Here is a 26,517-nt window from a genome sequence, read left to right as displayed (position 1 = left end):
AAACAAAAAGCAATCGATGTCCGGATCTTAAAGCAATACCTGATCATCTAGTCGATCACATACGTAAACAAGGAGAGTTAAAGTGCCTTTATTATAACCATGTCAGTCAATTTAACTAGATAACCCATTATAGGATTTAGTCAACCCTTGTATGTTTTAAGTAATATATGATAATTTTAACCTTAATAAATGTGTGCATCTTTAGTCAAAGAGCAATTTAACACAACCTACTGAAAACAAAGTGTTCTACTTCTGGTAGAAACAATCCATGGCCTGGTATGGTCAGGTATGGGTTTTGTAGTTTTAATTGTGTAAGCACTTTTAGAGTCCACTCCATTCCAGTGCTGTGAGGTAGAAATGGACCTGCCCAGTCTCTGTCTGCATCATCATCCAGAACTGAGACAAACACTCTGCTGCCCTGCAGTGTCTACGCTTATCATACACACTCTTGTTAGATCGGACAATTACTGTTAAAAACATTACCAAATGTAATCACATAATGCAGGGTTATTTGATCTTAAGTGGCACAACATACCGTTTCAAGAGGTGGTTCCTACATTCAATTTTAAGATCAAGCATAAACATTTGTGTATAACCACCTCTGTTACTTAGCTTCAGTTGAGGCAAGTTGAGACTTGCATGCAGGCTAAAGTGACAGCAATGCTATCAATGCTTCTGAGTGGGTTAAGTACTATTGTTCCTAACAATGTAGCCCCAGAACACGAGTGGTCTTGATGAGCTGGTTTCATGGTCTTAGTTTTATTGAGGAATTGTAACCACCAGATGAAAAGAGCCAGGGTCAACTCACAACCCACTTTAGTGAATGCCTTACTGATGCTTTGCTCTGCATGGAAAACTTGATGTCTGTGAAATACTGAAAGAGTAAATGAGCTGGTTCTTACCTTCTTATTTAATTACTACTAGGGAACAAGGTTTATGTGACATAGGCAATACAGAGGTTAATACAGCTATTTCCTTAGATTATATCAGCATGGTGTGATGGGGGATTTACCTACCAATGAGCCTGAGAACGCACTGGGACATCTGCATCTTGCATGGTGAAAAGTACTCCATAGTTTATCACAATATTATAAATTCGCTGATACACTGAGGAAAGAATTGGATTACTACCACACATTCATTTCATTAACTTAAAGATTTATCTCTTGTCCTCAACCACAGCGTCATATACATTTAGACAGCGGGCATCGCTCCAACCGTGTGCATTTCAAAACAGCTCTGAAAAACCACTTGATCTAACTGTTTAATGAAGTGAAAGACAAGAAATCTTTAAACACAAGAACAATAGAGCTGCGTGGCCATTAATCACTTATTGAGAGTGTGTCTGCCTGGTCGCCCTTTTATCACTGTGCTCCAGTCACAACAATGTCGCGGAGCCACTTTAGAATCATGACGGCAGGCTGCTTTTAACACATTGTTTTGAAAATCTTTATGATGTGATATTTTGAATCAATAATGTATTAAAAACCTCTGGACTCTAAGGTTAAGGAAAAAACTGCAGAGAAAGACCTATAGTGAAAGGAAAGTTACGTATCAGTTGTAGAGTGATGAAGAGCAACCACATAATCATGTACGTATCCAAAAGCAAAGTATTCACCTTACTTTAAATGCATTCTGTAGCTTTCCATTATACTACATATAACTCACAGTTTAGTTTTCTCAGGAATAAGACCAATACATATCTGATGGTAACAAGAGACTGTTTTTCATGTGGTTATTCACTTAAATCCCATGTAGTCTTTTGTAATCAAAATATACTCTGGCTAACGTACTGTAAAGCAAGACACATTAATACAAATACATTCGTGTGTGTGTGTGTGTGTGTGTGTGTGTGTGTGTGTGTGTGTGTGTGTGTGTGTGTGTGTGTGTGTGTGTGTGTGTGTGTGTGTGTGTGTGTGTGTGTGTGTGTGTGTGTGTGTGTGTGTGTGTGTGTGTGTGTGTGTGTGTGTGTGTGTGTGTGTGTGCCTGTCACACATGCAGTTTGCCTTTTTGGGGGTGTTGAGCCTGTATTCAGTAAAAAGCCTTTTCCATGGCAATAGCATTGACAATTCAAACGATAAGGCAAAGAAGCTGCCACAAAATGCTAGGATTACTATTTGTGATCAGCAGGTGTGTCAACATTCTCATTTTATCAGGCCATTTCACACCAGCTTGCACTCCAATGAATATTATTCCACATTATCATACGATTTATAGATATAGGCCAATGATACGGCTGCTCTTTTGTGGATGCCTTTCCAGCACAAACTGATCTCTTGAACTTTGCCAAGTTTAGCTGTTGTATAAGACCAACAGTTCAGTAAATTCTAAAATAAACTGAGATTGAATCACATCCATAGAGTAATTCTGTCTAAAGGGTTTTTGATTAGACTTTGTAAAGGTGACAAACATGAAATGCCACATTCTGAACAAAAAACAACAATAATGCATTTTATACAAAAGTAAATGTGTCTTAAGCTTTAATAAAGAATGTCTTCTGTGATGTGAGAAGCACTAGATCTAGGAATTCCACCTGGACTTGTTTTCAATTAATCCTTTAATGGCTGCACCTGAGATACGAGAAATAAGAAATGATGTAGCATGCTTTAGTGAGGATTAAGGCCCATTTCCTGATACAACCAAGGTCAAGGTTTGTCTTAATACCTTTGAGGATTCTCTTTAAAATCCATTATTCATTGGAAATGTGGAGGAATTAGACACGCGCTCTCAATCACTAAGCAGATATTGCGGGTAAACAGTTTCTTGCATGCTTATTTACATATAGTTGTTTGAGTCCCCAAGGCAACTCAGACTGAAGATCGCTTGAATAGTGCCAAGAGGATAAAGACCTGGGAAAATCAACCTTTCTTCTTTCAAGAATGCAGAAGCATTGTGCTGCCCGAGATGATCTTGTGCGATCTACTGACCAAACCTTAAGCCACACATCATTGCAGCCTTTTGTCTAAAGATCAGGAGCTGCATTTAGGATGGCAAACTTTGTTTTATCCTTCTCATGTATCGTAACAACTGCTATAAAAATTGGCATGCCTGAAGCGGAGTTGCGTTTATGCTAATAAAAAGTACACATTTTATTATAAATACTTTAAATTGTGCAACACTTAAAATCAAGGGATTCAAGCTAAAATTTGAATTTGAAAAAGAACCCTCTCTTCACTAGCGAATGATGATAAAAACACTATGAAAATGTATCGAAGAAAAAAAAAGAAACCAAATTCTGTGAAAAATAAACATTTAGGGTCATGAATCAACTGATTCAATAATCACTGCTTTTGATGTCGATAATGAGTGATGCAATTTGTTCCAGACTGTTTGCTAAGGTTTTAAAATCTATGTTTTAATCCGACTCTTTGGCATGGTAATGCTTTTCTCATGCATCTTCAGTAGGGTCATTATGTAAGAGTCAATACAATCAGTATGCTCATTCAGGCTAGAAATGTGACCAGCTCTTTGTGGTCCACAAACCTACATTTTATTAATTCCTCTGAAATGAAATCCACAGTAGCAATGTCCTTTTCCCTCTCTCCTAATCTAATAACTGTAATGATACAGATTTCTAAATTCAATCAGCTTTAATCTAGGGGATACAGATCCTCTCAATAGGGAGATATAAATGGTCCCAGCTGGTGAGTGGTGAAACTCTTATGAAATAAATTTGGCTACTTAAGAGGTCCAAGGACTTGTATATAGTGGATGCATAGTAGTAATCACTGCAAGTTTAAGACCCTGGGTGGAAGACTAACTCAATCCTTAATGTCAAAATAAATTGTACCGTGTTTGTTGCTTCAGATTTGTACTGAAAATATCAATCAATGCATAACAAAGGGTACTTAACTTACTTTAGCTGTATCTTATCTAGCTAATACCTTGCACATGACTTATACCATGCAGAGGAGCCTTTCCTAATTGACAATATAATCACCTTTTTTTCTTTGACCATCATTTCATTGTATTTATATGAAATTAAGTCTAGGATCTATAATAAACAGCACTTTTATTCACCAAAAAGATGATTGGTAAGATCCATTGTAAGAGCTCTGCAAAACCATCTGTCAATCAAACTCTCAGGAGAAAACACAAATAATCTTTTCATGCGTGTTCTCGTGATATAGCAAGAATCATGGAAGTAAGCCCTGAGCTCGAATGCTATAGATGACAACACGTTTCATGAATACGTTTCTTCTCTATGTGATGGGTTGATCTCCCTGCCTTACGTCAATGAAGGCCTACGGGAGAACGAGGAACAAATTAATGACAAAATCAATCTTTTTTTTATCTTGTTACATCATCATCAATCCTACAGTAGCTCCTCCCACGTGCCACCTACTGACTGGAGGTCTAATCATTCTGGGTAATTGAGTACACCTGTGTGGGTGTGCAAAGCCTATAAACCAAATGTCTTATAATCTTTTACCTTACAGTCGTGCATGGTACTACAAACCCCTCCGACACACTGAAATACAAAACATTCCAGGGCCCAAGACACAAACTAGATGGCATGGACCAGTACAAACTGAACTAAACTGTAAGCGTATGTTTGCCTGCCCTTCTTGTTTTTGTCAGTTGTAAGAGTGTCGTTAATTAGCAGCCTGGATGCAAAACCAAGAGAGCAAGCACATGCTGCTAATCAGCCTGATAACATGCAGCTGTGCAGGCCGCCCAGCTGCGCAACCTACAGCCAATCCTAAAACCACACCCCTCTGCCACAACCTCACTTCAGAAAGATAAAATAAATCAAATCAAACTTTATTTAAAGACGCACTTATCTCAGTGGGCTTTACAGATCAACACATATGAACGGCAATACAAAAATGTATAATAGGATTACAAGAACATAATACAATTCACAATGAAAAACAAGGAATGAGTTTCTCTTCCAAAGCCTGATATCTTTATTTTATTTTAGTAGATTACTCTTTCGAAGTTCCGAAATCCCATGAGTAAACATACAGTTTCTTAAATTACTCTGGGAAAAGATAAATTAGTTTGGAGGAGTATTGCTTACAGTAATATGTTCCTTTGGTCCTGTAGGAGATCCACTGCCCGATCTAAAAACCTAGGTTTTGCCGAACACTTTACCTCAAGATAACAGTAAACAATGTTCACGTGGAATCATGCTCTTATACATTACTGTTGCCTTGGATATGTAGCTTTACCTGCAATCTTGTAGGATGCTGATTGTAGTTGGTAATCTTCTTCTTCTTCTTTGGGTTTAATGCGTAGTTGATAACGCTTTTGAATGAAGCTCAAGTCCTCACTCCTCCCCCGAACCACTCCCCTCATTAGAGCTGCTTATAAAAGGCACCTTGGCCTTGTGACTTCCTTTGGCTCTGTCTGTCATGGTCGGTGGTACAGGTAGGCAGTCTATTCTAATACATGCCTAACATGGTCTCCTCTTTTTCTGCTATGCTATGCTAACTTGCTGCTTCCATACAGTTTTCCTCAATCCTTTTTTTACCTGCACAAAGTAGTTTGTCAAAACCTCTTTCCTGTGGTGAGTGGAGCCAGAACATATTAATAGTGTGTATGCTGCATGGGGGGGGGGGCTTTCAACTTTTCAACTTTTCAACTTTTCTTAGGTTCACCTGCTGCTGTTTTGCATATAGTTTTTGCCTTTACTGTATTGCATGTGTAACACTTGTTTTGGCTGTAGCTCCTGTTTTGGTTAGATTTGAGCTTTGTTTATAGTTAAGCATTTGCAGTTTCTTGATACCTTGTTTTGCTTTGTAATTTGCCACTCTTTACCAACTGCAATCTTTTTTTTGTTAAACTTTGGTTTAGTCGTTCCCTTTGATTTTAGTGGAGCTGAGGGCCGATCATATGGGGTGGGGGCTAGTCACCCTCACTGTCTGCTGTGGTTTTCCTAACTAACCACTTGCAGTAACGTTTCCTGAGATTCCTATTTGTAAATCAGATTGAAAAGTCAACATTGGGTAACAAACCTGTTTGCATTGATTACTTGTGAAATGAAGGTTTTTACTAAAGATAAAGTATTACCTTGTGTCTATTTCCTTGGGTGCAAATCCTCAGCTGGCGTTGTCTGTCCTTTGTCTTGAAACTCCTAATTAAGTCTAAACAATAATATTTGAACGTATCACCCCGCTGAACTCGCAGCTAGACAATGCCATATTTAAGACAACTAGTACACACTTTAACCTAAGCTATGTTTGCTTGCTAGCTGCAGTTCATAAAATCTGCCAGAGACGGTAGTAAAATCAGTTGGCACAATGAATGGTTTGGGACTAGAAATGATAAGCTGCTGTTCATGTAACTAGTCAAGCTGCAATTGGACTGTATGTCATAAATGCTGATGGATGGTTAGACACAAGCAGGAAAGAGTATGCTGTCCCTAATAATTTGGTGAATGGGTATGTCAAAGAGTTGTTGGCAAAAGAACACTACACCATTATTGTATCTTTACAACTTAGTGCAACTAAAACCTAAAATCTTAGATAAAGGTGAAATAGACCTCTTCCCCAGTCGGCGTCATGATCTGCACACACAACCTGTACTTTTGTTTCTTGTAATGTGTTGTATTCCTACTTTTTATTTTCTATTATCTTGGCTCTATAACAACAAAATAATTATATTCAAATTTTCTTTTATAATCTCCATATTTGTTCTCCTTTACATATCACTTGTGAGGCACTTTCATCCAAAGCAATTTACATACATTCAGTTCTCTGGACACTCCCCACAGGAGCGATTTGGGGTGAAGTGTCTTGACCAGGACAACGACATGCTGACTGCAGTGGGACTCGAACCTACTCTTCCCTGATCCAAAGATCAGCGCACTATCCAACTATGCCACAGCCCCCTTGTACTTAAGATTTGGTTAAATGTTCTTTACTTTATTCACCTTGAGTTGAGTGACCATATCAATATACGCACAGTTCATCTTTGTGCGTTCAGTAGAAAGTTTAGAACAGGATGTTTGTTCAGCTCTGCAAAAAAAGTGGAAAAGGAGCAAGTTGTTTTGCAAACATAAGAAAATCCAAAAATATTCAAGAATCACATTTGATTGGGTCCTTTTCTTACACCTGAAAATGATTAAAACACTTAGCAGCTGTTCTGTTGTAAAGGTAAAATGTCCTGCCTAACATTAATATGATCAACTCAAGCTAATGGATTGGTTTTAATGTCATATGCTTTTAAGAATTTAGCTTACTTCAGAAACTGAGAGATTACTTGTATATGAAAAAAGCTGCCTTGTTTTATCCTGGTATGAACCCACAAAGTTTAGAACTATTAATCTTGAATGCACTCCTGTTTTTTCTCAATCTGTCATCATGGAGACACAAGCAACTCGACAAACACAACAAGTTAAAAAGAAAATCATGCAGGGTCTTACCCTTCTCAAAGCAAACCCAAGTGTTTAGAGTTTCTAGGTTTTTGCTAACACAGAGAATAAAACAATTAGGGATTACAAGTTTATTCCATAGATAATCAAATGTCTTTGTACAGTCAGTCAGTTGCTATTCGTACCATGTTTTTACATTTATGAAAAATGTATTCATTGACTATGCATCACTACCGCTATAAGACCAGATAACGTTTTGATGATTAATGATAGCATAATTAGGATTAATGATAATTCATACAAGTAATGCATGTGTAAATGACCACAATGCAATCTTCTCACCATGCTTGCTTTTTCTTTTTTGTTTATATGGGAGAATACTGGTCACATGAAACACACAGCTAAAGGAAGCTTTTTAGCACCGAGTTGAAAGAATGATTGGACTGAAATCGCACCGGACATGAGTCATGAGAAAAAATGTGATGCAGGGTTGCCTTGTCTGATGAACATGCATCTGCATGCTTAGTTTCCAATGAAAAACACTTTGATACATGGGATGTGCTTATGAAATTGGTTTCAGTTGGATTGATAAACTGTGTGCAACAAAATTAACTTTGTCCTATCATAATTGATAATACAGAAAACAGGCCTCTTTTTAATTGTTGTGCTATAGCAGCCTTTTACAAATGTGATGTTACTGCACGGTTCTTACAGGAATAAAATCCAGAAACCAATAGCAAGGCTTTTTCTTATGCTAGATTATCTCATCACAGTCAGGTACATATGCAAAGAACAAGCAAAGCCTATATACACCGCATCAAAATTAAGACTCCAGCCCTTGCACAAGCATCAATTTAAACATGTTAGCGTGGGTATGTTCTACATTCATGAGACATTATTTGATATGTCTCAATATGCAAAGTAAGTGACCTTTTCATGCACTGTCCAAGCGGAACACTACATGACCGGTTCTTGTACCTTTTTGAGTTTCCTGCCGCTGAATAGCCATTTCAGTCTTTAAGCTTTTTAAGTGCCCTGTTCAAGGACATCCTGTTGATGTACTGAAGTAGTGCTCACTTTACTCAATGGCGTGCCAAACTTTTACACACTGAGGATTGCCACAGCAATATTGTGGTCATCAGCCCACATCCTCAACTTTTAGCCTGTTAATTGTTACAACCTTAAAGTAGTTACGGGAAGGAAACAGGCTATTTATGAACGCATCTAGCAGACAAGTTTGTTTTACTCATAACAGGACATCTGTTATGAGAACTATTCTGCTGACATTGCTATTGAATTATTACAGCAACTTTCATTGTGAAGACCATAAATAATTTATATATTTCAGAAAACTCCAAGAGAAATGTAAATATACAAAGTTGGTGTTTATATATATTTTTTACTTAGAAACAGAGATTTAACACAGACTGCGTTATGTATTTAGACAAGGGTTGTAACACTATACTGGTAAGGTTATAACTGAGTATTGAAAACAAACATTAGTGACGGATGTGATTTAAATGTTCATACAGTAGCAGCTACAGAATGTTTATTATTGCTAATCATAGGATTTTTTTGTAATTAATCATTTATTAGTACATTTTATAATTAATGTACAATACCTCGTACTTTATATTGTGATACTGTTATTTTTGAATATATTGTGCCATAAAATTCTAATTTTGTTACAACCCCAATGTAGATGATACAGTATATGCTATCAACTGTTCTAATCAATCATACTGTTTAAATAACAGTTTGAACTGAAGGTATTAAGACAACGTAATATAATGATGCCATGAAAAATAGAGCTCAACTTGGAGAAATAGGGCATTAAACCTCCTTTGTGTATTCAATCATTTATCGGGATCTCATAATAACTCCTGAATGGTCAGCTCTGTTTTCATTTTCTATCACGTGGGTGTAATCTGTTGCAATAATTTCTGATAATATACACACATAGGAAAGTAAGCTGTTGTAGTTGTGTATAAAGACTACAGCCCCATGCTCTAAGTGTACCAAAACCATCTCTGACTGCTTCCCTGCGTTTGGTGTCTCTAGTGCAATCAATTAATCAATCAGAGCAGTTTTACAAGTCTTATCTCTTAAGTTGCCCCTGCCATAAATGTCCGTGGATGGATGCTTATGGAGACAGAGGCGCTGTCCAAAGTACTGCATTCAGCCCCTCCCCGGTAGACATCACTGAGAGTAGACACGTGATACGCTCTGTCTGTGGCTCCTGACAGTCGCTGGATAAACTCAACAGGGAAACCAGATTGCACCTTCTCTTCCACAAAGATCACTGGATTTTTGTCCCGCGCTCCCAAACCACCCCATCCGGGGGTTTCATTTGTCTCTTGAGTTGTGTTTTGTCTATTTAATCAAGAAACAAATATTGAAGAACGGATTATTTAAGGTAATTTATTTTATCACTAAGGTTTTGTTTTTTGTGTGGAGTTGGAGTGGAAGTGGACTCGTCTCTCTCTCTCTCCCTCTCTCTCTCTCTTTCTCTCTCGCTCCCTCTCTCTCTCTCTCTCTCTCTCCCTCTCCCTCGCTGATGCTGCGATTCACTTGAAAGCAGATCTTGATGTGAAGGTTTCGCCAGAGTGGATTTGAGGTACAGGCTCTTAAACAGACCGTAAAATATATGGACTTTCGTGGTTTACAGGATTTTATCCCGTGGTATTTGCATGAAATCGATTTTGTTCCTGCTCTTGTGCCAACTATTCAGGGTCCCGTAGAAGTAGAGGTGTACGCGCAAAGGTAAAAAAAAAAAAAAGGAATATTGCCTCATCTTCTTCTTGCAAGGAATTTTACAGTTGAGAGCGACTGCAAAAACGCTGCAGACATGAGCATAGTATAACACTCTAATTATAGTGCGCCCTTTACAGCTGTCATCCAGGGTAAGATGCTAAAGTATTGGGCATATTATTGTTGACATGATGTCCCGTTTAGGCAAAATACAGCCATGAAGCGCTGCATTCCGGTGAGGATTACGAAATTATGCATGCTGACCGTTTTAAAACCTCTATCACATTTGCTGTTTTTGGAGAAGATGTTTCGAAAAGTGCAGTACCGAAATAAACCCTATGTGCCTTTTTCTTCCTCGAAATGCAAACTAATTGCGTGGATTGAGAATAAAGCTGCTGTGTTTTTGTTGTTTTTTTTCCTTCTGAATATTTTACTCGTTTAGTGTTTGGAAGGAACATCGGAATTCCTCTCGGTGTCCGAAAAATAGTAACGAGGCGAATGTAATGGAAAGCACATTTTGGGGGTCTGAATGAGATCCAGTGGCAGCCCGACCGGTTCATTTTACACAAACCGACCATTGTGAATCAAATGACGCACTTTTTCCTCTTGTTAGGTCTTCAAGTGAGGAGAGGCCAGTGAATGTTATATATCGGAATGCTGCTGATAATTGCAAAATTTACGGCTACAGAAGTTGTATCGAGTGTAAGCAAAAGTAATATCCATAAAATAAAACAATGAGTTGAAAATTGGCAATTTTGCTTTCCGGCTACTCAGACCGGGACTATCAGTACTTGTTTGTAGACATGCAGTCAATGATGTATAATTTGCTGATGTATTTGTTTTTGTCTTATACTAAATGAATACTGTATGTGCGCTTGTGATTTTCTTCTCTTCCAAGAGCCGCATTTTTAAAAGACACATTTCCGCACGCTATGAAGTCATGTGTGTATCGAGTGATACGGAAAGTCCAGTGCTGTGTATGCTTCCTGGAAAGCCCTGGCGATATTCATCTATTGATATGGCTCATGTTTGTTGCAACAAAGGGCCTCCTTGGACATAAGAGCTTGATTGGCTGTACTTAATTTGGATGTGGTGGAAAAATCTGATAATGTATTACATTTGCTTTTCTTTTGCAGAGAGCTTTGGGAGAGAGGACTGCCTTGACAGACAGGCTGCTTCTTTTGCTGAGCTTATCAGCCAACGTGTCTCCATATGGCTTTTTTTCTCATTGCTACGGAGGATTCAGGGTGAGAAGCCCCGAGCAAGGCTTCCTGTTACCCGCCAAAGAATGTTGGCATAAACATGAAGATTTAAGCTGCTATTTCGACTCAAGTGAAACTGTGCACAGACTAACTGGCACCAGAAGGGACCGTTCCATAATTACATAAATTAGATTGAGTGTGCCCAATGGATATTTGAGTCTCTGTCACTTTGCTCTAAATAGCCATGGCAGAGAGGACCTTTATACAGTTCAAACTAATTTGGCGCAAACAGTGAGATTTTTGGCCAGTGGCCTGGACAGTGTGAGGTAATGGTATTTGCTCCAGGATATAAGTATTGGCCAAGCATTCTGCTATGCAAGCATTACATAGCATTTAATTTTTTGTCTTACAATGCATCAGTTTACACTTGTTTACCCATGTAGAACGTCACTTGTATGCCAGCCTACTCTCTCAAAATCAACTCAATATATTTCTTGCTTGACCACAGGTTCTTTTAAATAAACCCAGCCCAATAGGTTCCTGTCTATCTACACATATTTTGCAATCACATAATGGTTTTACAAAAGCCACATAGTGCCCATATCATATGGGCTGGGCTGCTCATGCTGTGCTTTGTAGAAATAGGCACTTGTCTAGAATTTACAGATGCTGAAGGCCAGTGGGCCAGATTTCCAGTCTGGAATGCATGTTGCGAAAGTGAAATGAGCTTCAATATGAAAACAAAGAGTTCCCATGGGCTGCTAGTGTACTTCGACGATGAGGGATTCTGCGACTTTTTAGAACTTCTCATACTAAACGGTAAACTCAGCCTTCGTTTTTCAATCTTCTGTGCTGAGCCTGCAACCGTCGTATCTGACACGGCGGTCAACGACAGCCAATGGCACGCAGTCACGATAAGGAGAAACTTTAAGAACACAACCCTAAAGGTAGACAATGAGACAAAATGGGTCGAGGTGAAGTCCAAAAGACGGGATATGACTGTTTTCAGCCATTTGTTTGTTGGTGGAATACCACCGGAATTACGATCTGAGGCGTTACTACTCACATCATCTGCAGTCAAGGATCAGCTACCTTTCACTGGTTGGATAACAGACATAAAGGTCAACAACACGGAGTCCGTCATGATTAACAGTGACGGGGTCTTGACGGACCTCTGCGGATCGGCCAACATTTGCTTAAATGGAGGAATTTGCAGTCTAATTAACGACGAACCAACATGTGACTGCTCAGGGACAGGGTTCCAAGGAAAGGACTGCAGTGAAGGTAAGACATCTGAATTCAGTTCAGACATACAGTGGGAACAACATGTCCTCCGTAGCTTTTTCATTCTGCCACAATGTGAACTGATTCAACATCAAATTCAAGTTTTCTTTTGTTATTAAAGTAATCCTTTCCTCAACAATTTGGCAAAAACCACATGTTTGTTTTAGTCTTACGTTATGTCATCGATCTGCAATTCTGTTGTTTGTATTGAATGCATTTCCTGCAAGGCCTCATTAACAAAACATGCAGGTGTTCGCCATCCCCCAGAGGTGTTTTCCATTCTTTTCAAATAGGTCCATTGGGATTGGTTGACCTATGAAACATCTCCAATGGTTTACCTCAAATGCAAGGGAAGGAGTAATCTACGAGTAAACATGAATGATGTCATTGACCTGATACATAAACAAAAAACACCCCATAGATATGTTGAGATGACAACAGAAGAGAACCAAAATATAAACTGAGTTGTGTTTAGTGTAGTTTAATATTTCATTACAGGATTGTGAATAATATATTGATTTAAATCTCCCCACATTATGAAATCATTATATGAAAACTTTGGCATGACTAAGCCACAACTTCGCTCAAAACTCACACCCTAATTGATTAAATAAATCTAACAGATAACAAAAAACAGCTGTTTAATGTGGGAGAATAAAAGGCCTGAAGATCAAGCTAATCAACACACAAAATAGAACATGGGGTTCTGGAGGGAGTGAGAATATTGTCACTGTCGTAGCCATACATATTATGATCTCAGGATGTCTTTTAGTTCTCATCCTCATGTTGTATTAAATGAAAATGTTTCAGCAGGCTTGTTGGTCAGGCTGCGTGTCGATGGGGTAGGGGTGTGAGTGTGTGTGTCTTTTTAATCTCTTATTTAAGTTTGTGCAGATACTGATGACTCATTTTACCATTATGGACTAATGTAAATAGGCCATGATATACATGTAATTTCATATGGCCACGTATCTTTATTCAAGCACATGCATCTTTTATTAACAATAAGCTCATTAGGCCTGCATTGGATAACTTATTACTGCAGCTAAAGATATTCCCATCTGATTGTCATTAGTCATTGAGGCACATATGAAACACCACTAATTAGAATGTCCTCTAAACAGTGTGTAGGTTATGTTTCATTCTCTGCTGCATTCATGTTTGTTGATGGGGTTAAAACACTGAAAGGCTGCGTAGTGCTTTGACCAACCCCATGCACTGACATAATGAATAATTGTTGCTGTAGTTCACTAAGGGGCTTTCAGTGTTGGGCAGCATTAGGTTTTTGTTTATTTAACACAGAAAAAGAAGGCCACACTGAATCAAAGCTGCAGATAAGAGCTGAACTGTAGCAGTTAATATATTTAGACATGGTGGTAGTTCTTCCTCTTTTTGAACATGGTCTATAATTACAAGTCTATTATTATATTGCCACAATTTAATTCACTCACATGCCTTGTTCCCTTTGTATACCACTGGGGAAAAAATGTAAGCAGAGTTTAAAGCTGTTTGTGTTAAAGGGGACAGTAATTGGATAGAAAAAAACTTCCCTAATCTATTTGCTTCACTGTCAGTAAGCATTTGGCATTTGTTGATTGCACTTTGACTAATTTCTGGCCCCTACATTTAAGAGTTTATTAGAATTTACATAATTCCACTTGGTATTTTTCCTTTGCACTAAAGTGGAAAAAAAAAAACTATGAATATTTTAGGATCCTAACCGTCACTCGAGAGTACTGGAAGTACTGGAGTGAAACTGTGCATTCATTACGTTTCTGGCAAAATTATTTAAAAATAAACCCACTGTTTTTGAAGAAAACTTAATCCCCTTAAAAACAGGAACAAACAGGACATTTGTAACATATAATAACACAATATAAGGTACTCTTTGTTATGTTTATTAGTGGCTCTTTATTTAATTCAGTAAATTGTCGAAAAAGATCATAACCTTTACATCAGAGGGGCTACTAACGTTATTAGCTTTATGAAATAACTAATCGGTTATGTTTTTGCAGTGTTAAGATACATTATATAAAATATATTGTCTTTGTGCTGCATGTAGGATGAGTAGTCATTGGATGAAACTACCATGACAATGGTAAACAGATTTATTGTCTAAAGATAAAAAGCCTCAAAGATATATTATAATCAATTTCCATGTAGCATGCCTATATGCACACTTTTAGACGAGATGATTTAAAGATGTCTCAGATGTTTGAAAGTATACACTCTGAACCATTTCTAGTAAATACATCTCAAAGAAACAAATATTCATTAACAAAAACTGTAAAGACACAAAGTATGTAATGTGAAATCTTGAACACAGTCATACTTTTTGTAGGAGCTGCAGTGACTGTGAAAAAGGAGCCACTTTCCTGGCATTTGTAAATTCACTGAATGAAGTCCTTTTGTAAGATCCATGGAAAGATGTGTAAGAAAAACACTCAGAAAAAATGGCAGAATCTTAAACTCAGTCAAAAAAGTATTTAATCGTAGTTGTACATCTGCTCGCTCATTAAATATACCCTGCCTCAATTACCACGCCAACGCAAGGAAGATAAACTACAGGTTACAAAACTGAAGCAGTTAGATCCACAAGATCACACAATAGAAGACTCAAAGACAAACGTGTCTGCTGACATCACCACAGACGACCAAAAAGCACAATGCAGGACTGAAATCCCTCTGACACACCCCTGCACTGCATGATGGAATTACACAAAACTACAAATGTAATTGTTCTCTGTCACCCAATGATAAATATAGCAATGAGTTTAAAGGCTTTTCATGAGAGGCAGTGCATGACGTCATCTTCTACATGTGTTTTTTATAGCTCATTGTTGTGACAAGTCTTGTGGTGCTGGTCACTTTGGTGAAGCAAATGTGTCTGCAAACAGTTGCTCTAATAACACACCGAGTAGAGAGCAACATTCACATTCATTTAGAATCATGTTCCCTACTGAATTTCCTTACGATATCTATTCTTTTTGTTGCTCTGTTTTGGTCGTCACCATCTCCTTAGGGCAAATCTGACTGAAAAGCTGAAAAAAACTGAAAAGGTTTATTCTCTTCAGCAGATAGCTAATTAATGTTTTTGGTTGCTTGATGCTTGGCGGGTATCGTTTAAGGGTTTATTAGCAAGCAGAACAGTTGCCTCCTGCTGTTGGAAATGGTGTTGATGGGGTTATACTTTTCTAAAACGCTAAAACTGCGGGTCATAAACCAAAACAATGGCCAAATGGTGCTAAAAAGCCGGGTTTGGTGATAATTTGTGGGTTTGTCGCCACAAGTAGCCCCACTCACATTGTTTGAAGTAATTTGATTCTTTGTTAAAATATTGATAATTATTTATTAATGCAGTTTTAAAACGCGATGTTCATCTAAAATATGAACATTTGAACTCAGTGACATCTCTCTGCTTGTGTCCCTTTTTAAAAAGAAATTCATCACACTGTTTTCCATTGCTTTCTAACTCATTCCAAATAGCACAAAAGAACTGCAATGATATTTCTTGACACATCAGTGTTTGGGCTAAAACCGTATTAATACTGATGTTCATGTTAAACTCTTTACAAATGCTATATTTTACGTTTATGTTGAGCCATTATTTTGTTTTACTATATTTGACACCAGGCCATAATAAGATTGGTAATACTCCCTGCAATGAAGAAAGGCTGGTAGCTCTTCTATGGCTAATTTCTGCATTGCGAGACATAGAGATTCAATTCCCAGGTGAGCCATCCATGCTGAAATTGTATGAACTCATGGTCCCTTAAGTCACTTTGGTTTAAAGCATCCACCCAATTCTACATGTTCCATCTAATTTTAGGCAGTAAACTGATTTTTTTCCTCCCACCTTAAGGCAATGTGGTATTGCTGCTTGCTTCTCCTCATCCTGAGCTGCATGGGGAAGGCAAGCAAAAACAACTACTGCTAATTTAATCATACCACTAATTTAAAAAAGTGATTACAGCTAGTGTTCTAGCCTAAATAAATGTTCTTATCTGCAGTGGGAATCACATTTAAAGCATAGACATGTAGATACTTTACAGTGTGTCCTTTCATACGTGTATCTAGTACTTTGATTCACCTCCAAAGTACATTGGAGGTTGAAATTTACCTTTCCATTAAATCATTTAAAAGCTGTTGTCTTACTTTGATCAGATGAAAGGATTACAGGATTTGCCACCAGAGTTGTCAAGCCTCTGCTGTCCAACCACAAGCTTGCACTTTTCATGGCCTCACACAAACCCACACACGCACATATAAATCCTTTGATCGGTCGAAACAATTATTTAAATGCATTGTTCTATGGCCAGTAAGTTCCCAGAATCTGTCCTCCCTTTTTCTCATTTGATAAATAACATAGATGCATTGCAGAGCTCCATATTTTATCCTCACAAAATGGAATGATGTTTATTTCATCGTACATTAGCTAAGCATAAATCAGTCCAGGTAAAGAAGTAGGGCATATCTAAACTGAGAGTGGAGCATTTCATTTTCTGCATTATGCTATTGAAAGGACAACTCCCAGTGACTGGACACAGAAAGTGACTCTGATTGCATTGCACTTTCATTGTGTGACTTTTAGCTGAGAGTATAGCGTCAAGGTCTTTGTAAAAATACTGATTAGTTAGAGTTCCCGAACTAACGTCACTTAGTGAAGGACTTACAGTCAGATGACTTAAGACACTTGATATAGCTGCTGATGCACGGTGACGGAGTTCAAATTACGACTGTAGCATCCAGTAACTGAAATGAATTCACACCTAATATCATATTTGAATCACAATTAGCAACTAGCTTGATTATGTGAACACCTTTAGTCACTGAGCAACATCACAGCAAATCTGTGACTCCTGCAATATTAAGGAAGGAAAGTTTTTTTTACATCATCTATCGCACCAATGACTCACTACCTACATACCATTACACTTTGTGATATATGGAGGATAAAGAGGTGGGAAATGTCCAACATTTACATTCTTCTGGACTCATTTTAGCTCCACTTTGGTCTCCCACAACTCAAGGGAAATCTGGGTAGTGTCTGTTCATTAGAGTTGTTCAGTCAAAAACAGTTGAATGCAGTGTGTAAATGAAGTTGAAAACAGCCATGACAGTAAACTAAAATGTGCGGTAGTCAAAAAAAATAAGCTGAATGATGCTGAAAGGGACTTAAGGACTGAGCAGAGCTGCAGATTTGAGTAACACATCCACCATAACACTTGTCATTTTAGGCATTGTTCCTACAGTAAAAAAATGTCTAGGGCCTCTTTAATATAACATTTTGAATATCGTGATGCTCATAGACATATAGACCTTTAATCAGTATAGAAGAGAGGATCTCTTTCATTCACTACTCAATGATGTGGCTATTCTGACTAGTGTAGGACATCTTTAGCAAGGAACACGTTGAACTGTACAGCACAATGTGTATTTTTTTCTGAATGAAGAGGCAAATCAATTCACAGGGAAATTTATGTTTGGTTGAAGCTCTGGCTGAATGCCTTAAGTCAGTACTGGACATTCTGTGCCAAGTTATATCCCTAAGGACAATTCAACCTATACGCTAAAGGAAACAATAGAGTAAGAATGTGAGGGTTATATGTGGTGCAGGAACAACTGAACTAAAAAAGTATTAAAAGACTGTAAAATACTTCTCAAAGATTACAGTGTTGGGAAATATATCTTGTGGATACTCAACTTCCATCAATGTGCTGCTATATATTAGTGTGAAGCAAAAAAAACAAGGTAATGGAAATGATGCAAACTGAATGGAATGAATTAAACAAATAGACTGTCAAAAGCAACCCCGTCATTTTTAGATGATTTATGTGGACAGCTCCAGGTGATTGCAATTTCTGATATCCTATTTAAGTATTCAGTAGCTCTCATCATCGGCACACTACATGAAAACCTCAATGTAAAGGAAGAACAAGTTTTAAGGAAGAACAAGTTTTAATAAAAATAAGTGCCTCTCCTTGCCAGGCACGTCTGTCATTGTATGTTGCACAAACCATGTGATCTCTCTCTCTGGAAGCGGCACTGTCTAGAAGCATCCTGCTGCTTCACTCAAACAAAAGTATACTGCTGTCTCTGAGTCCAAAGACAGATATTGGGATCAAAAGATTATAGGGATTTTCCACTAGGATTTCTGCCTTGTTTAAATACAAGTGCTCCCGACTGTCAAAGGGTGTTTGTGAAATTCTTTGACACATAACTCCTCCTTTTAAAGGGATTCGTCTGACGATAAACACACACGTAATATCCATGCCACACTCACACTAGCCTCTTATCAAACTGGGCTACACAGTGTGTGTCTTATTGAGCCATGTTAGCTGGCATATGGAGTTTAGTGTGTATCGTGAGATGCATCATTTATGTATTGAATCCTGTTATCTGCCTGTGAAGTTATGTCATGTATAGTATGCGTGACATCTAACATAATTTTGCCTTTAAACAAATGATTCTGCTTTGTTTGTTCATCATAAAAAGACATCTCTATTTACACCTATGTATGGTGTGGAAACATACCTCACTTTACATAATTGCTGCATGATTTCAATGCAATATGAACGGTATGATCTCCATTACACAGATACAGGGGAAAAAAAGCAGCATAGAGGCAAGTTTCTGCCTCTTAAAATTTCATGCTGTAGATGGTATTTTCACTTTGAACATAAGTTGCCTTTGATGCTGCTGGTTTGGTGTCATCCTTCATGAGAGTCGTCTTAAAAACTGAAAACAAGTCGAAAGTGCACTGCCATAATTTGATAGCTGTCATGCTAATGATGAATAACTTTCTAGGAATATTTGATGTGACTTTGAAGCCATTTGTGCCTGTTACAGCAAAAACAAACCTGAAACAACTACAGTGCAGTGTAAGTTATTTGTGGCATTTTAGGGATTTTCTGTCCATCACTGAGTGTTCCCTCTTCTTATATCCCCTATATAAATCTTTACCCCTTTATATAGTGTAATGGATGAGATTTTGAAGTCATTGGTTGCTTTTCTACCTGGAAGCTTTTTATTTTTACAAATCTTTCTCTTTTGTAATTTATGTTGAAAGGGGCTGTAGCTCACAGTTTACAGTACTAAGAGCTAAGCTATATTAATACTTAAAGAGCTTTATTAATAGTTTTATTTTTTTTACTTTAGCTGAAGAGCTGCTCTTCAGATAGGGATTTCTCAAACGTCAACAGCGAGAGCCACAAGTGCAGTTCCCTTAAGCAACTGCTTAGCATATTTAGCTAGAAAAGGTGCTTGGTTAACATTATCACGTTTCAACACCAGCCTGAAATTTTCATTATTATAAATTACAAATTAGTCCCTACTAAAAAGACTTGCAGTTTGCATTGATCCTTGGTAGACATCTTAGTTCCTCTGCAGCGTTTAAGAGCAGCTGCCTTTCCAAAAATATTTACTCCAAATCTGCAATAATATCCTAGATATACTAAATCCTGGGATTAAGGATATTAGAACTACTGTATAAGCTTCTCTGATTATCCTGTTGAACCTCTCCGACCCACAAGATGTAAAAGAACGGAGAGGTCTTCAGCACATCTGCTCCCACAATCCTCTCTGTCTGGGCTTTCCCTTTGAAAATATCTGGATAGGACTATATTGTCCACACCATCTGTGTCGAGAACCTTGTAGTAGCTGCATAACAAGATTATTTACTCAAACACCAACCCTGTTTGAGTTTATTTAATTAGACAAATGAATGGTGTTCCATACCATGAAACAGGAAGCTGCTAGCCTGGCTCTGTGGAAAGGTTACAAAATCAGACTACCGTGATCATGTTATTAGATGTTAGAAAGAGCAAGGCTAGCTCTTTCCCCTGCTTTCAGATATGCTAAGATAAGCCAGCTGTCAATTTGCTGCATCTATGGTATGATTGCTGATATTTGGAATCATATTACGGAACTATCATCCTTATTTTGGGGATTTCTGTTCTGTAGATTTTTAGTGCTATGTATACTTGTATGCTTTTGACCTTACGTGATTGGATTGATTCACAATTTTGAAAAAAACTCTCATTCTGATAAAATGTGGACCTCTTGATATTGGACACTCTTTCTTTTTGAGGAATTCAGTGTCAGAGTGGTGACCTCACAAAGAGGCTCTATGAAGAGGAAATTGTTCTGAAAGTGTAGGTGTGGCAACGTTGACTGCTGGGGAGGGTAAAAATTGTGCAGTATCGTCTCAGCTGTTGAAGCTATGAATATCCAGGGTGTGTGAGTGGCTGGTCACTCTGCCCGTTTCCTCTCTCTGCACTCTTGCTTGAGGAGGATAATGAGGAAGATGGTGAGCCCTGTAATGCCACTAAAGCTCCTCTGTAAGATAGATGCATTAGGTTTAGCTGTAAGAGATGAGCCCACACTTATAATCATTACTCTTGATTTGGTCAAATTTGTAATTTAACAACAAATCGATCCTCTGGTAGCAATGACCTTTGCTTCAAGGCTTCTACATTTTCCCTTGAAGTGCCTCTGCGACAAAGGATTTTTGAGCAATCTTCCTGCTACTATTTTTCAAGGTACAACTCTCTATTGGGCTGGCAATGGATTCAGTGCCTTCTGTTCTTCTTTGTTATTGCATGTATGCTGCTGACATTAAACCCATCATTAATAACACAGCAGTAGAAGGAAAAGAAAAGAAAAGCACTTATTTTATCTGAGGTTTTATAGAGTTGCATGTATTTTTGTCAGGGTGGAACATTTAGAGAAGTCCTTTTTTGTTTGCCCAAAATATTATGAGGGAATACCACCAATTGTATGTAGTTAATTTTAACAGTTGGCCCCCGGAATAGTCACAATGTCACAATTTTATCTAAGGAGCCTAATTGGACTGCCAACTCACAGTAAAAGCACTGCTGTGCTGGGGAAATGTGATCATGATATAAAGGATCATTCCATTCTGGATTTATGGTGGGGCTGAGCTTCTGATGTAGTAGAAAATTACTTGTTTTTATAACCAATTATTTTGCTCAAAACACATGATATGAAGCCTATTTTGGTTAAAAAAATACCAGCATTTGAAATATGTTTTAAATTTGAATACAACTCCCCTTCTTCAATCAATCTCCTTAGTGTGTATCCACACATACATGACATATCAAAAGTCAATGAATACTTTTCTTAACTAGAGCACTTAGATGAAAATGTGGCACTGTCAGAGCGCTATATATACAGCTCCGGAGAAAATTAAGAGACCACTCCAAATGTTTCTTAAATCTTTATCTCTACATGTATGTCAGCCCTTCCAATGTCTATTGAATTCCAACACAGAGAAAAAATGTCAGTAGTTTATAGAACACAATTAAAACAAATAATAGTAATTTTACTCAAAGACATACCTATAAATAATGAAACGAGAGAAACTGATAATGCTGAAGTGGTCTTTTAATTTTTTCCGCGGCTGTATACAGTGTATATATATAATATTGTGAATTTACAATAAGAGTGATTCCTTGTTGAAATCAGTAGGTGTAGCCACATACAGTAGAAGCAGCAGGGTTGCTGCACCTCGCCTTGCTTTTGTTAATTTCTTGCATGTATGCATAAAGCTTAAACAAGAGGTGGATTGTAGAGCAACACATGTAATATGTAAATGAATGGTTATGAGACCCCTATTTATCAGTACAACTCAGTCAGTGAAAACAGTAATGTAACTGGGGCTCTGAAGGAAGTTTGAATGATAACCTCGCTGACTCTGTGGAGTTGCATTGTTATTATTATTATTAAGATTGTGAAGGTTCTGAAGAGTAATACGTGTTTTTCTGAAGTCTAAGGACCTGGAGTCGAGGAACCTGCTGTGTGAACCTAGACATCTCATTGTGTCACTTTAGCTTTAAAAAGCAGCTCTTTTAAATATCCTAGTATAATGTTTTACAGTGAGAGATTCAATTTTTCTACAATGAAACACTGTCATAGCTGACCTACTTTTTCAAAGCAATGCTGGCATGATAAACTGCTTCAGTTTGAGGCTATTTACGATGGAATTTAACTGCTTTCATTAGGAAGTGTCAGTTGCTTTATTATCCATAATATTGACCATAATTTAATATATTACTAAACTATTTTCAGAGAATTACACGGTTAATATGTATGTCATATCACACACAATGCTGTCAATTTAGTTACTCCTTCAACTCCTGACTAACCAGTCTGCCAAATAAGCATATTGCTGTGAGATAACACATTTATATTCCCTGAAAATCAAATCAAATGGTCTGTTCAGTTTTAATTACACACACTTGTAAGGTCTTACATTAGAGTTTACATTTTTTTGGAATGCAATTTCCTATAATAAAAAAATAGCTATTTATTTAAGAGCTGCTACATTGCACACACAATTAGACACTTTTAGAACAAGCTGCAGAAATATACTTTTTAACTATAAGAAATGTATTGGCATTTTTTAAGTCAATAATTTATGTAAATAAATGTCCCTGGTCTGATTAATGTCGACATGCATCCTGACTACAAGCCAGGTGGAAGGTTGTTCACTTAGTTGATTCCCTACTCGACCATGACATAATAAATGATAATTTGACAGCTCTTGTATTTATCAATGTGTCTGTGCACAACATTTAAGGATCCCAACATCACAGCAGCAAATACGTATTATTTACTAACAAGAGCTTATAGAAAACTAAGCAGGAACATAGGTTTGAACCTGTGAGAACCAACTAGACTTTTAACACATTTGTGAAAATGTCCATTTGATTAAGTATTACTAACATTAGTTTAGACATTTTAAAAGTAATCTCCCAAGAGTTCTCTTTCAAAAGAGACTACCTTAATGAATATAATTAAACATTTCCAAAGGGAAGAACCATTTACATTTCATGTGATGCAACAACAACAACAACGATATTGACAACAAATTCCTTAAGCAATGCAATGCTGAGGACAAGAGTGCATGACAAAGGGTTGATTCAGGCACACAGGATATGCAAAAATTGTTAAATGGCAGAGAAAAATGTATGATTTTTCCTGCTGTGTGTTTTGTGTAATCAATGTGACACATGTTCCTTTATGAGATATAGCGCGACCCAGAACCCTCCCTGCTCTTGGCATGTCTCTTCAGCCAACTGCATTCAGGCGTGATCCAAGACAAACACGGATGTCTTATTGATGTTTTGTCGAGCTGGCAGACGGTATGCAGCGCAACGTATAATAGTGGATCAAGCAATGTTAGTTTAGCTTCCTATGGGCTGTCACATTGGCATTAATCAGTTGTCACACTTTTGAGCTCACAGTCAAAGCATCAAGGTTGCACTGAGGTGTCAGGATCATGCCTGCAGGAGGCAAATAGAAAAGAAAACGATTTTAGACGTATTAACGCGCCTTGTTTTTCTTTCTTCTGCTGTAGCACACCAGATGTTAAGTTCAGTTCGGCATGAACTTGAATTGTAATGTAATTACTTTCCATGAGCTATAAGCACCATGTGCATGATCAACAGAACAGGACCATCAGAGATGCAGATCGTCTGATAGACAGTTGAGTGCATTTTGGTGTAGTGTTACCAGCACAATAGCACTGGGATCCCTTAGTCAAGGGGATTAAATGGATTTACGTCTCTGGATTAGGATGCAACCAGCTGGGTACATTTGTGAAAGAAAGAGAGAGTGTGTGTGTGTGTCTGTGCATGAGTGTGTGTGATATGGGGCTTGTTTTAATGGTCCCTGTCAGGTGATACAGCTGTTAGAGGAAAGCTTCTTTTCTCAGAAGACTAGCAAATGAAACTCTCCTTTAGTGGGGCCACTGATGATTGATTTGAATAAATTACTTAAACTTCTGTCACAATCCTTCAATAAAACACATTTCCTGAGCACCGTTAATTGGCATGTAAATGATCACAAATAGAAAAAGTGCTTTTTTTTGGAAAGGTCTATTTTAGTGTAAAGAAAATGTGAGTTTTAATAAAAAGATATATACTGCATGCCTCTCAAGCTGTACCTTATTAGTATACATTGATCATTGTACCTCTAAATATGGTATATTACTATTGAATATATGACATTATTATAGACATTGGTTTTGATCGACCATAATTGGAAGAAAGGAATCCCTTTTAAAATGTGCTAAATACTCTCACAATCTAAAATCAGCTAATAAAACAATGCTCTTAAACAGGCCATCCCTTGAACTGAAATGCAGTAGGAGGAATTATTTGTCATTGTGGCAATTCTCAGTGTCGTCTTGATTGTTTTTCTTTACTTGTGGTCACTTTTCAGCTGCCAGCTTCATGCTTGCTTTGTCAGAATGCCTTTTCAGCAGTGTGCTTTTCATCATCAAGCTAACTTTTTGTGAACAAAGTGCACTTTAATCCTCTACAATAACATCTTGTTTATCCACCATCAACTGAAAATGTGCAAAATAGTATTTTTAAATCAATTATTATTAGTTCTACATTAAATTCAAGTATCCCATAATTCACAAGAAATTGGAAAATGTAGGCACAGTTTTAATGTATAACAATATTTCACAAAATGTATCTAAAATTATGTTTTAAGTAAAGTAAAGAAACTGGGCTTGCCTTTTTAAATGAAACTGCTTGTATTTTGTTCACAAAATGACGATTTGGATTGGTTTTTGTGCATGAAGTCTGATTTGGAAGGGGAATCCGGTGGTGATGGTAAGTTTTGGGTCAAAAAATCGCTTGAATCTGGCCGAGAATCCATTTTAAAGAGGTAGGAGTTTATTTTGTAGTTGGAAGAGGACTTTTGGTTCCCAAATGGCCGCATCGTTCCAGTAACTGGATGATTACAGGATCATTTTTTTGTTGTTCATATAGTGATAAGACATTGCATGCAACTTTCTTCATGATTAATTTCATGAGAATCTTATATCATTTATATTTCATCCATACCATTTTGTGTATTTTCCTATTCTGATTGTAACTATTTCAATATTAAATATGGAATCAGTCTCCAGGCAAATTGCAAGCACTTAATGGTGAATAGAACTGTTGACTGACTATATTTTGTTCTTTGTATAGGCTTTTGGGCCCCTTAGATACTCTCATTTCAATGGTTTTGTATGTTTTCTCAAACCTATTTATTTCTCCCACTGGCTGCATGATGTTCACCTCACCTGTTTGCTATTCCTTCACCAACATGTAATTCTTCTCTCGGCCTCTTTTGTCTTTTGAGTGACAGATTTGATACAGCAATTTTCTCACCTCCTCACACCTCACTTTGATTGCCCAAATCGATGTTAGGGCAATTTCCTATGGGAGGCAATCTCCTTTTGCATTGCCACGCCAAGCTATGCTCACTGGTCATTGCTTTTGTTATGGAGACCGAAATCACCTGAATAGAGTTCCAGTCACAAGACCCCACAGCCCAATCTCAAGCCTTAGAGGCATTGCAATACCATAGCCAACTCTATTTAGTCAGGTATGCTCCTCTTGCAGTGCATTTCATCACATGCGGTGTACAGATGCTTTTCATTTAAGAAAAAAACAAAAAATATCGCACGCAATTAGTATTTTGAATAAAATAGTTGTTGTTTCCAAAAGTTAAAGTCCATTGTGTTTAAACAAAAACATTGAATAAATAAAAGGTTTAATGAGCCTAACGCAACAAGATGAATCGGCCTACTGCCTGAAGATGTTCATCTCCTAACGTCTCATTATCAATACTGGTTCTTCAGTCTTTAACAGAGATGCCAGGTTTTTTTTCTGCTGCCAACAAAGACTTTAGTAATTTAAGGTTATATCAAATATTCAGGAGGGTTCATTCAGTTACAACTCTGTCCTGTATTCCAGTTAAGTCTACAAGCAAAAAGGGTAGACAAACAACATAAAGGCTAATGCATAAAACAGCATTTTCTTCTGCAGGAGTTACAATAGGTCACTTGCATGTGATGTTTAATGCCTTGCATGGTTACCACATGCAATGGCCAGTACTAGTCTGCATGCTGCTTAATGAATGTCTTCCTCTCTTTCT

The 26,517-nt window shown here is 37.5% G+C and overlaps 1 protein-coding gene across 10 annotated transcripts in view; it reads left to right on the top strand.

Moving 5' to 3' along the window:
- The first annotated feature begins 9,576 nt into the window (after positions 1-9,576).
- Positions 9,577-26,517, top strand: part of LOC134858721 (neurexin-1a-like) — a 221,679-nt gene continuing 204,738 nt past the window's right edge. For 8 of the 10 annotated variants that reach the window (XM_063874769.1, XM_063874771.1, XM_063874767.1 and 5 more), the window contains exons 1-2: positions 9,918-10,081; positions 11,206-12,555. In XM_063874769.1, coding sequence (XP_063730839.1) covers positions 11,844-12,555 — 712 coding nt within the window. In that variant the 5' untranslated portion in view covers positions 9,918-10,081; positions 11,206-11,843. Of the gene's footprint in view, positions 9,735-9,899; positions 10,082-11,205; positions 12,556-26,517 lie in introns of those variants that run through there. The other 2 variants (XM_063874765.1, XM_063874764.1) reach the window with 2 other exon arrangements.

Source organism: Eleginops maclovinus, chromosome 22 (genome assembly GCF_036324505.1).
Source record: "Eleginops maclovinus isolate JMC-PN-2008 ecotype Puerto Natales chromosome 22, JC_Emac_rtc_rv5, whole genome shotgun sequence".
NCBI classification, from domain to species: Eukaryota; Metazoa; Chordata; class Actinopteri; order Perciformes; family Eleginopidae; genus Eleginops; species Eleginops maclovinus.
This window is presented reverse-complemented; position numbering and strand designations above follow the sequence as displayed.